A 12032-nucleotide genomic window follows, 5' to 3' on the forward strand; every position below is an offset into this window, starting at 1 on the left:
CACAAGTCAGTCTGTCATCTGTGCTTTGCTGTTTTTCTTTTCTAGACACAAACGATGACCGAGAGTGGAAAAGAAGGTTTGTCTCAAGAACCTCTGACTCCGCAGAACAGTGGCAGTCAAGCGTGGGCAGCAAGTACACCGGCCTCTCAGAATTCATTACTACCTGGTGGGATTCCTTCTGGTGCTTCTGCTGCAGCTTCTTTTTTCATCAGGTATTGATTGTATTGTTTTATTCAAATGTATAAGGAAAGTGGGAGAGCTGGTGATACCTGCTCGATCACTCAAACATTAATTCCCAAGAAGAAAATAATTATCTTGGGATGAAAGTGATCATGATCTGCGATACAATTGGATCAATTCCAGGAGTCGAGATCTTAAGAGTATGATTGTCAGGGTCATTAGGCTGTTCTGCAATTGTGTTTTATGGTTATTTTTCTCTTATTTCTTTATGGCCGCAATCGGGAGAGAAGGAAAGTTGTATGGTACCCACTTTATGGTCACGTTGCTCTTGGATCAGCTGCTAAGATATCTGCCATTTTATTCCCTTCACCTCCCTCAGGCATCTCTGTAGAGGGCCTGGTGAAATGTGCAGCTCACCAAATACAGAATCATAAGGAGAGCCCATATCCTAAGGCTCCACGGCAAGACTTTCATGTGCTCTGAAGTCCTGCATCCATTGCAAAACAAGTCATGGAAAAGCTTACCCATTTCAGTCATGCTGGAGACCCTCAGCTATTACTGATGAACAGTTCAAATGGTACTGTTGGAGAACAGAGGGTGGGCAAGAGTAGGGTAAGCTGTATTGTGGACTTCTGGAAGCTTTAAGCTTCTTCCTTTGCCCTCGTGTTGCAACAAAACTCAAACCATGTTAAGAAAATGCTGGAAGTGCACAGCAGGTTAATCAGAATCTGAACGATAAAATTAGGTTAACATTTTGAGTTGATTCTTCATCAAGAGAAAGGACATGCCAGATACATTAACCTCTCGTTTAACCTCTCCTTTAAATGCTGATTGACATGCAGGGCCATTCTGTGTTTTTTTTTTGCAGATTTACAGAATTTTCCATTTTTGCTTCAGCCAAACATGTATTGAGTTTGGGCCCAGTCAACAATACGTAATGGGGGTAAATGCACAAAGAATGTAATTGACAAATATTTGTGATCTATTGAATAAGTAATCTGTCCACTGAACTGAAATAAAATGTTACATTGACTATAGGCTATTGTTACAAGTCAACATGGAAAGTGTTCCTCTTTGCCAAATGGGTCAGGCAAAACAATGTGCATATCTGAGCCAACGTCTAACGACGGAGATATGGATTCCAAGTTGAGTAAAAGCTTGTGCTGCAGTGATTACACTTGCAATTTGTACACTTTTACATTTGCTTAGAGAACATATTCTTCCTTGTAATGTTTTGCTCTGGTCTGTATATCCCAGTTGGTGCGTCATCAGCCATTAGAGCAGCTATTAGTGCATATTATGTACTGCTTGCTCTTAAATCACTATATTATTTCAAACAAGTCATAGAGCTCAGTCAGTGGCATTTTCAGCACTGTTGAATCTAGGCCTTCTCATGATCAAAATCATATCCAGAGGAATTTTTCTCCAGGCCCGATTTTAATACAATTCATCTATAAGGCTTAAAAATCACCAAGGAAAACCGCCCTTCTTAGATACAAATGGAAACATGGTCAAGAATCTCGGCTTTTTGAAGCAGGTAGCACATTGAGACCAGACATCAGGACACAGCAGTGAGGCGATACGCTATTACATTGGCTTCCATATCGTAACCTTATCATGCGCTGATTGCTAAAAATAGCGATTGTAACATTATTTGTTATTATACATTAGAATATCCCATTTTAACAAGTAATGAAAAGATTGCTATTCTAGAGACTGGGGCATAAAATCCTATTGTGTCGCCTGTTGTAGCACAGCAAATAAAGTAGGGCTCTGACATAAAGCAAAGTGGAATCCTGTGGAGAAATATCACTTTGCTTTTGGTTGACAGTGCCAGCGGAGATTGCTATTAACACTGTAAGGTCACAAGGCCACAGGAGTCTGTCAACTCAGATATTATATATATTTTGTTGGAATACAAATCAAAACTTCTTTTAAAAATGTATCCTTGTTGAGAACCCTTACTAGCATGTGAATTGAACATGACGCAGTTATACCAGACACCATTCACTGAGAAACAAAGTAAGAAATGTGTTCCCAGGAAAGTCTTATGTGCAGGATTAATGGGATATGAAAAATATTGTATGTAGATTTTAACTGCTATATTTTTCCTGAGGTGTCTCATTTCAAGTGAAGCATATAACGTTCAGAGATTAAGCAGTCTTTCCGCTGGCCTATCATGACCCACTTTTTCTTAAATCTGTGCTTAATGTTGCCATCGAGCCTGAATTCTATGCATATTTTATGCATCTTTGCAGCTTCACCATTGAGTATATTACCTTCCTTTTTTTCATCCCTTCCTCTTCATCCTGGGCCCATCCCGTCTGAGCCCCCAGAGACTGATGGGCAGCCGAGTGCAATGGAATGGCAGTTTCCAACGACCTCCCATTGGATTTTCCCCATCCATCACCTGTTGAACAGCTCCCCACAGAAGTGCAAGTGAGATTGGATACTCAGAGGTGTGCGGGAATTGTACCGTAAAACTCAAAATGCTGAAAAGAATTTTCAAAAACATTCCATGTTCCTTTTTTAAAGCACTTGAGCCCAGATGCCAGACAACATGCATTTTGTTAGTTGAGTTGAATTCACTAAAATGAGCCGCACATCAGCCATGCTGCAATTTTCAGTTACTTGATGAAACATTCACCAGAGAGAGGAAGATTCCCTTTAGGGTACAAAGCAATATAGATGTTGCTGCCATGAGCTGCCGAACATAAGGGATGAACAAAAGAATATGAGAGGGAAGCGTTGTTTAAATGAGGGCGAGTGCAAATCGTGAATAGTTTCCAAAGAGCATTAAATGTTCTTTTAGTCAAATGCTCTGTGCTAGCTTATCATTATCGTCCAGTGCAATCGTGTGTTTTCTTTAAATATAAAGTATCTTCTTTTAGTTCAGTTAATGTGTAGAGATGAATTGCTTGTTGATGAGCCTATTGCTTCTCTAGACAGTAGCAGCGACAGGGAATGTGGCCGACACAATCCTAAACCATATGGCAGCACTGACACCTGATGGGCTAGTGATAAGCATTTGGTCATTAGGATCGACCATGAAATGCCTTCTATATAATTGAGGTTACTCAAAAGAACAGACACCTTATCAGCGTTAGCTCTGGAGGCACAGCTTGCTGATGCTCAGTGCACTGATTGTTCTGTGACTGAGCATATGATTAGTGTATTGAGGCAGTATGTTCCTAATGAAATGGCAGAAAAATGCATATCAGTAGCAGTAGTGCTGCAAAATGACTAATGTTGTGATCTTCAGTGCATTTCACTGTTCAATTAGTAACTATAAACTGTGCTAAAGGCATCAATTTGTTTTAATTCTAATGATTGGGTGTGCCCTAGTTGGAGATTGCTAGACAAGCAAAACAATTTACTCTTTTCATAACTACCTAACGTTTTGCTCCATTTTTGTATTGAGATTGGGATCAGGTGATCTTGGCATAATCTTGATTTATTATTTGAAAGATTTCTGTCTTATATATATATAGTATGCATTTGTTTTTGCTCCCTTTTCGCCTGCTGAAGCCGGTGTTTCACAAATGCCAGCATCCCCCATGGCAAGTTGTCATTTTGCTTGCTATCATGTGTTGTCATGTGTTGCTCGCTATCTAAGACATCACAGCCGAGCCCAATCCTGTTATTTCTTCACATTCACTGATGCACGTTTGGGCAAGGGTCACTGGATAGCAATCAGGAGAGGGAGGGACCTTTTGCTGATTTTTTTTCACCTCTCCTTAGCCCAGAGTCCAAGTCCATTTGTAGCACCTTACCTGCTTGCCCCAGCTGAGACGCAAAGATCAACAAATGCAGCACATCTTACGAATCCAATCTTTGACCTCCCGATCTGTGTGGTGTAGTGCTACGCTTCATCCAATACTGTTCAATAGGCCATTGGAGTGGTCCAGTTTGTTGTTGCTTAACTGGTTGCAGATTGTAAATTCAGAGTTCTTCCTCTCTTCATCCCCCGTGCTCTTGTGTGAGTATCTACAATGGCATAAATAATGTTTGCTTGATTACAGTATGCATTATACATTATTATATTGCCCACAAAATATAAAGTCAATTCACTTTCTGTGAAACGCTTTGAGATGTCTCAAAGACGTGATAAGGCACTATATCAAAAAAATGCAAGGATTATTATTATTAGATGCTTCATTGATGCTTCAGCTAAGCACAATCAGTTTCACTATAATTTAGTGCCAGAGAATGTAGAGAAAGGCCTGCCCAATTTTGGGGGCTATTCACTGTTTGACATTCTGATAGGACCTTTACGAGCATTTGTAAACTGGATAGTGTGGGGGAAATTTGTTTAATCAGCTCCCATTGCTGATTGCTGGATGTAACCCTAGATTTAAATGTTGAAGTTACCAAAAAAATGCTTCAAATACACTCGGCTTGTTTGGCATCTGAAGGCAAAAGCTACGATTATGTTTCACATTTGACCTTTCATGAGAAGCTGTGGGGTTGATGCCCCAATCTTAATAACATTGAAGAGTAGGAGGCCTTGTACATATGTTGTCGTATTAGATTAAGATCTTTTTGTCAACTGGAGTAAACTATTGGCTATTGAGGACTAACCATTCATCTATCTCGAAGAACGTATTTGTACATGCTACTTAGTTTTACGTAGCACTTTTATGCTCAAAGTTCCCCAAAAGCTATTTATCGTGAGCACTATTGAATATCTGAGGAGCAAATTTGCGTCTGTGTGTGTCTTAAGCTTCAACCTGCTGAGATATGACCTTGGAAAGTAACCATAGAAACACATGTATCAGAAAAAGGATGACCTGAGAACAATATTTCCCAGTGCTCCAGCGGCAATGTATAGAAAGTAAGCTTTGCACTTGACAGTAAATAACATTAAGAATGGTTGTGGCTTGTTTGCAAATGCAATGTCTCTTTTAGACGGGTATAAGGGGTGATTGGAAGCAAGAAACAGAACTTGCAAAACTAATGTTGCCTATCAGTCCATTTTCTATCTAAAAATTTGTGTTTAACATTACTGCAGGGAAATACACTAAACAAGATGCAGGCTTGTCGACTTTGATAGCCGAATGACACAATTGATTTATATTTAAATAAGATAAATGTGAAGTGATAATGGAATAGATGGTCATATTGAACTCACACTAATGGAAGTGCCAGTGGGTTGGATGGTTAGAAAGGGTCAGCAACTAATAGCTCACATTCTTGACAGTCAGAATACTTCCTAAAGACATAAAGGAAGGAAGTTTATTCATCTTATGAATGCTTTGAATGACAGAAAGTCACTCAGACATGGGATTAATTCCCCACCCAGAGCAGGTGTGATTGATTGACCAGAAGCAAGAAACAGAATAATAAAACCAGAAGTGACTGCTGGGCTTCTTGAGCCCTACACTTCACCACTCGATCTCTCACACTTGCTGTCTTGTGAAACAAAGTATGATGTTAATAAGGCCAAAAGCAAGATCTTCTGCTGATGCACAAACTATTCACTGTTAACTGTAGGGGGCATTGCTTTTGTAATCTGTACAGAAAGCACATCTTTACCAGCAGAATATTTATCAGAATTGTGCCAGGATCTGGTGTAAGCAAACCAGCAGGACTTTAAACTTTAATATCTTTACTTCTTAGGAAATCGTAGCACTGGCATAAAACAAATGGGAATTGCTAATACTTCGATTCGTAAAGTACTGAGCAGAAACTATTTTAAAGAGACTTTTTTTTTAAAAAGTCTGAATTCAATTCATCTGATAACTGTGTAGACTCTTTACAATACATCAAAGGTAAAGTAGCCAGTGAAGTTACCCAGGGCTCTACCAGCAGCTGATTACAAAGACTGTTGGTATAGGCCTCAGAGCATGTTGTCAGCCAGTTCCCACTGAGCCACACACTATTCTCTGGCACTAAGCCATGGCATCTTTCGAGAGTGGCTTTGAGAGAGGGAAATACTCAATCTATCTAAATCCTTCCGATACTGTACAACAGTCCAGGGTATGCAATTTTGTACTTTTATTTAAATTATTATTCTCTCTGTTTCCATCTTGACGTCTTTGCTGTGATGTATGGGTTTAATAATTCTGTCAACTTTGACCCTCTGTTTCAAATGCTTTTGATAGCTTTTTCTGCGTCTTATCGTCTACCTATTGTCACTTATATACACATTAACACAGATTTGTTTTAAACACCTTTAGAGGAGCCCTGATCTTGTGAGGCATCGGGTAATTTATGGTCAACACGTTACTTCGGTTTCTTATAAATTATTCCCTTTTTTTTTTGATTGAGTAATTTGAAAGGAAAGTTTAATGCCTGCCCGATACAATTAGCTGCAATTGAAATGGGGTTTAATCATGCAGGCGCATTGTAGAACAATATTTCTGGCAGGTTACGTTAAAATGAGAAAGCTAGCCTGCTCTTACCAAGGGAGAGAGGTCAAATTAATTTACTTCTGCTTGATTTACCATGTGCTCTGAACTGTAGAAACCTGCATCCCATTACAATTTGCTAAAACTGGTAATAGTTGCTGCATGATAATTGCATTGCGAACCACACATGTAAGAGCAGACGAAAAGCCCTTGAGGTAGGGATTGCCATGATAGGAATGAGAATATCACCGTGAAAGAAATTTACAAATATGTATTAAGAAGGTGTAAAGAGTTTGTGTTTTGAACAGTTGTGATTTTGCAAATACAGTAGCTAGGTGGGTGTAATGCTGTGGTAACTTTAGACTAAAGTGTGTGTTTGCTATATTTAGGTTTATTGTTACCTCTATGCCCTCCATCATTGCCTGGTTAGTAATAATAATAATCCTTGCATTTGAAATAGTGCCTTTCACTTTGTGAGGACATCTCAAAGCGCTAAGCAGCATATACTGTAAAATTGGGCAAATGTGTATTTTTGTGGGCCAAACCCACAATTATTCCAAATTATTCCTGCACATTACACAGATTACGTAATAACAGCAACAATTTGGATTTACATAGCGTCCCTTACGCAAGATAGCGTCCCAGAGCGCTTGACAGTGGTGGAGGACAACTCTGAGCTGGGAAGAGCGGGGAAGGTGATCGTAGTCACGGTCAAAGAGCAAGGTCTTCAGGTGCGATTTGAAGATGGGGAAGGAAGTGGCATGGCAGAGGGATAGAGGAAGAGTGCTTCGTGGCGGAGTGGCTGAAAGCACGGCCACCAATGCAGACTTCCTCCAGCACAAAAGGGACTACACCAAATTTAAGGGGAAAAAGATTCTAAGTATATTCTAAAATAATTAGCTTTTACTAAGCTTGTCCTAAGTGCAATTTTATTGGTTACTAACCAATTATCATTGTGTCTGCAGTGTACAGGAGAACTTTTTATGGCGACAGTTTATCTTTGATCTCTGACATTGTGACTCTCTCTAATCGTTTATGTCCTAGGCACTCCTGCACAACAAATCTTCTACATTACAACTCCACATCAAGGAGTGAAAAATTGAGTTCTGATGTGCCGTACCTATTTACCTTTTACTAAATTTAGCTTGAAATTCTGTGCGAGTTGTGTTTCAGGTTCTATTAGTTGCATTAAAACAAATGTTTTCTGACAAGCAGAACCCAGCACATCTGTTTTCCTTTGGTACTACAGGGATCTTTACTGGTATGTTTTATATCTATATCTATATTTTATTCATGCTGTGATGAAAGGGAAGACTGTAGTATTTGATCAACGATTTTGCAATGAGAAAGATTTTGATCATACTTCAGCATTTACTTGTCTTTATTTGAAGTATAGTTCAGCAGTTTTTCCCCAAATGCATACTAATTGTAGCGTCAGTCGTGTGTGCTACTCTTGTAACTAGAGTTGCAATATTAATTGAATATTAAACAAGGGATTCACACAGTGGGGTCTAATATGCAACTATTTCTAATGGGATTTTTTCCCATGGGATTTCCTAATAAGGAAACCAAGCAATGGCAGACTGATTCCCCAGAAAGGCTCAGGATGTTCACGGAAAAAAAGGGGGACGGGGGGACGGACGATATGGGGGGTAACAATGCCAAAACGTATATTACAAATATAACAACACACAAAGGCCCTCGCATATCAGCGTCATCCATACCCTGGGACAGCCGTGGCCACCTTTGGATATCAATGTCAGCAGCTACTTATCCCGCTGATATATCTCAGCTTAGACTGATTGCATTTATTTTGCAATGCCTGTTGCAATGATTGACCGTACAAATCAAAGGATCATTTTGTGTCGTGCACATCTCTGCTCTTCGTTTATTCTTTTAGCTGAGATGAACAAAATGTAAAAAAATATACAGGAAAATGATGAGAAGGATCCTGCATTGGTCAAGCTCTTTTCAGTTTACCTTATAAGATAATATTCCGAGATTGCATAGATTGGGGGGAACACTCCACAAACTGCTGTGAGAAGATCAAAGAAGGAAAGCTGTTATTCGTAGAGGAAGTAGGGTTTTTGTTTTAAAAACTATAGGAGTGATTTTGCTACTGAGAGTAAACTTTATGCATGAATATCAAGAGGAGGAAAATGTGAGTTCTCCTGGTATAAGTATTTCATCTGCAAATGCCTTCTCTGTTCTACAAGCAGCTCCTGAACATACACTGTTCAAAGCAGCAATAAAAGCACTTAATTGGTGCAGCAAGCCAATTAAGTCAGTAAATCTACAAGTTTTCTCTGCCTCTGAGGTAGTTTTCTCTGCTAACTAAATATGGAGATAACTGTTGCCAGTAGGCAAAGCAGTAAGTCTTCAGAACTATTATTCCCACTTCCAAGTCATACCCTAGTGCGTCCCTCATTTCAGAACAGTACTGGGAAAAGGGGAACAGTTTACTTACTTTGCACCTAAGTTTTCCCCGCCATAAGGAGGGGAGACCAAGATAGAAGCAGGGTGGAAAGAATTTCACTCTCAGAAAATATTCAAAAGAGGTGCATGAGCCAGGGCTTAACAAAAGGATAAAAATATGCTCCTTGTGATTCAAGCTCCATAATTCAAAGCACTTTGAAGTTTGAATCGCAGGTGGCTCAATGTCACTAGTTGGTATATTGTTTGGCTGATATACACATGTCTTGTCACATTATAACATGAACAATATCCAAATAGTCCAATTCCCCCAAGTTCTGCTGTTTGGCTCCTAGAATTGTATATTTTTCTCTCCTGCTCCAAGTGTGTTATTGCAGACTAGAGTTCTGTTACACTGCTAAAAACACTGTGTGGTGGGCCTGTTTTGAACAGAAGGGTGGGGGAGGACGTTGCTGCTGGGTGTATTGTTAAGACATCCGTTTATTTGTTGTCTTTATTGATAGGTAATTAAGGAAACAATAAGTGGAACTTGAGATACAATAACATTCACAGTAGCTATTCCCAGCATTTCCTTCGAAATACAAGTGCAAGGAGTATGAACTACCATTGAATAAATCTACTTTGAATTTGGGTTTGACGGAGAGTTTTTTGGGGGGGAGAAAGAGCATTTATATTCGAGTTAACGGAAATAACTAATGATGCGAATGTCCTGACCAGAAGGCTGATTAAATGCTAAATCTATGAATTTTCAGTAGATTAACAGAGCTGTGTCAGTGAAGCTCAGTGATTGTAAGAAACAATGGTTCTAAAAGGTTGAAAATTGCGTTCCTTCAAATCAAAACGTTATTTGGAAATTTGCATTTCAATCTATATCATTATGCCTGCCGTCTTTTGATGATTTAGTCGTTAGATAGAAATGATGTAGAGACCTGTGGTTAAAATACATGTTTTATTTAAATTGATATCATGCAGGCAAATTTTTTAATCTACTTTAAAAAGAGCAGGCGGCATCATATTGCATTGCAAGAAGAATGGGCGTTTGTGTAATATTTTATTCCTTTTCTTTTTGACAGATGCAATGTTAATGAGAAAACAGCAATCAATATATTATTGTACCCCTGTGGTCCATTCTTCCTTTGGTAGTTGGAACCACAAGCAGTGGTGCTAAAAAAAATCATCTCATCTATCTCCTTCTCTTTACTGCTCCAGTCCTCAATGCACATTGTGCAGGAACACTAAATTGTGAAGTTGTTCATTGCCTGGAGGAGCAGGTTAGGGACCCTCCCTTGACACTTGATCTTTGAGTATTGCTAGATGTGTCATATATAAGGATCTACTGCCATGTGGTATGCTGTGAAGGAAGAACTCTCAAGAGCATCTTAAAAGACAGCTCCTATTAAGCATAAAACGGATTAAGTGAAACACAGTGGCATTATCCGGGAATCAGAAGAAAAGAAAGTTGCACGGTGCAGATGTCATTGTAATAAGGGGGAAAGCATAAGCCTTAAAAGAAATGTAACAAACTTAGCACAAATGCTAGGGTTCTTGTTTGTGGACTTAAAAGGATAACTCTTTTTCTCCTTCGAGGATTGCCAACGAATCTGGCCTTCAGCCAGTTTGATAGATTTTCGGCAGAAAATATTAAGAAAAGGCAAAAAAAAACAAGGGAAACAGGGCCTGCCTTAGTGCAAAAAACAAGTGATAGGGTTAAAAACCATACTGTTTTTATTTGACTATTTTTCTTCCTGCATTCTCTAATCACTGGAAGGGATTGACTCATTTTAGAGGCTGCTCCACAGATACATGCCTCCAAAAAGTACCTTGATTAAGTCACAAGTCACTTTGGCAGGCTGTGTAACTGTTGAGAGGCATATTAGTCTATCTAGCATGTCCTCACCTGATATCCACACACCCACAGTTACTAGCAGTAATCCCTGGATTGTAATAAGTAGTGGGGACAGTGGCTGAATTTCCCTTTCCCTCACTCAGGATAGTGAGGCCAATAGTAATAATAATAATCCTTACATTTACTATAACGTGTTTCATGTCGGGAGACGTCCCAAAGTGCTTCACAGGATACACTGTAAAGTGGAGCGACTGTATGTTTTGTGGACGATAGGCTACTGTCACCTGAGCTGAGATCAGCTAAACTCCTGATCTGTACGAGTCAAGTCCATACTGGGTGGGCAATGTATCAATGGGCCCATCAAAGCTCCTTGGATTTTAGTTTTTAACATCTTCAATAGTTTTGGTGTTGTAGATGTTAGTAATTGCTTGAAAAGAATCACAACAGTTTACAACATCTTTTTAATCAGAGATTTGTTGTTCTGAGTTATATCCTCTCCTGTGAGCTGTATTAATCAGGTTACCAACTTTGAAAGGAAAGATTTGTCAGCCAATTCAGATTAGTGTACGTTCAGCTGAGCTGCAATTCTTCTTCAATTAACTGTGAATGATGATCTCCAGTTCCCAGGAATAAAAGAAAATGAACTCCATATGAAATTGTAAGGATGACATTTCTTCTCAAACTGACAATGGAGATCAGTAGCTTTAGAAAACTGCAATTGTCTTGTCTTTGTGAAGGAACTGGCCAGGACGATAAATCCTGATATAATAGCAATCAGTCATTTCGTCAGCTGTAGAGAAGGTACTATCTTCCCAGTAAAACTGACAGTGTCAGAATATAAGAAGAAAGTGTTTGTTTATTATTGGTATTATAGCTAATGCTGTAATGCAATGGTATCATATTACCAGTAAACATGGCTATGATTGCAAAGAAATACATATTCTCTTTTATGATCTGTATTAATCCCAAACAGCAGGCAGCTGTTGGAATTCTAACATTTCGTTATAGATTACCTGGAAGATATTCCTTTAGTAAGTGAGGAGGATTTGACTATTACTAGACCTCTGTTGTGCTGGCTGGGTTATGATGGCTGCACACTGGCTGTCGTGTGGTCCTTTGATATTAAGAGCAGCACTGTACTGCACAATTACAGGACCAAATTGCTTCTAAGCCTATTTGTTTATGTATAACTATGCTAAAAGGTTCAGTAGAAACTGGAGTAT

At 39.1% G+C, this 12032-nt stretch overlaps 1 protein-coding gene across 1 annotated transcript in view; it reads left to right on the plus strand.

The window, feature by feature from the left end:
* kif26ab (kinesin family member 26Ab) overlaps positions 1-12032 on the plus strand; it is a 98702-nt gene that overhangs the window by 53162 nt on the left and 33508 nt on the right. The window contains 1 exon segment of the mRNA XM_042338298.1: positions 46-212. Within this exon segment, the coding sequence (XP_042194232.1) occupies positions 46-212 (167 nt within the window).

The sequence above is a fragment of the Callorhinchus milii genome, unplaced genomic scaffold (genome assembly GCF_018977255.1).
Source record: "Callorhinchus milii isolate IMCB2004 unplaced genomic scaffold, IMCB_Cmil_1.0 Scaffold9, whole genome shotgun sequence".
NCBI lineage: Eukaryota > Metazoa > Chordata > Chondrichthyes > Chimaeriformes > Callorhinchidae > Callorhinchus > Callorhinchus milii.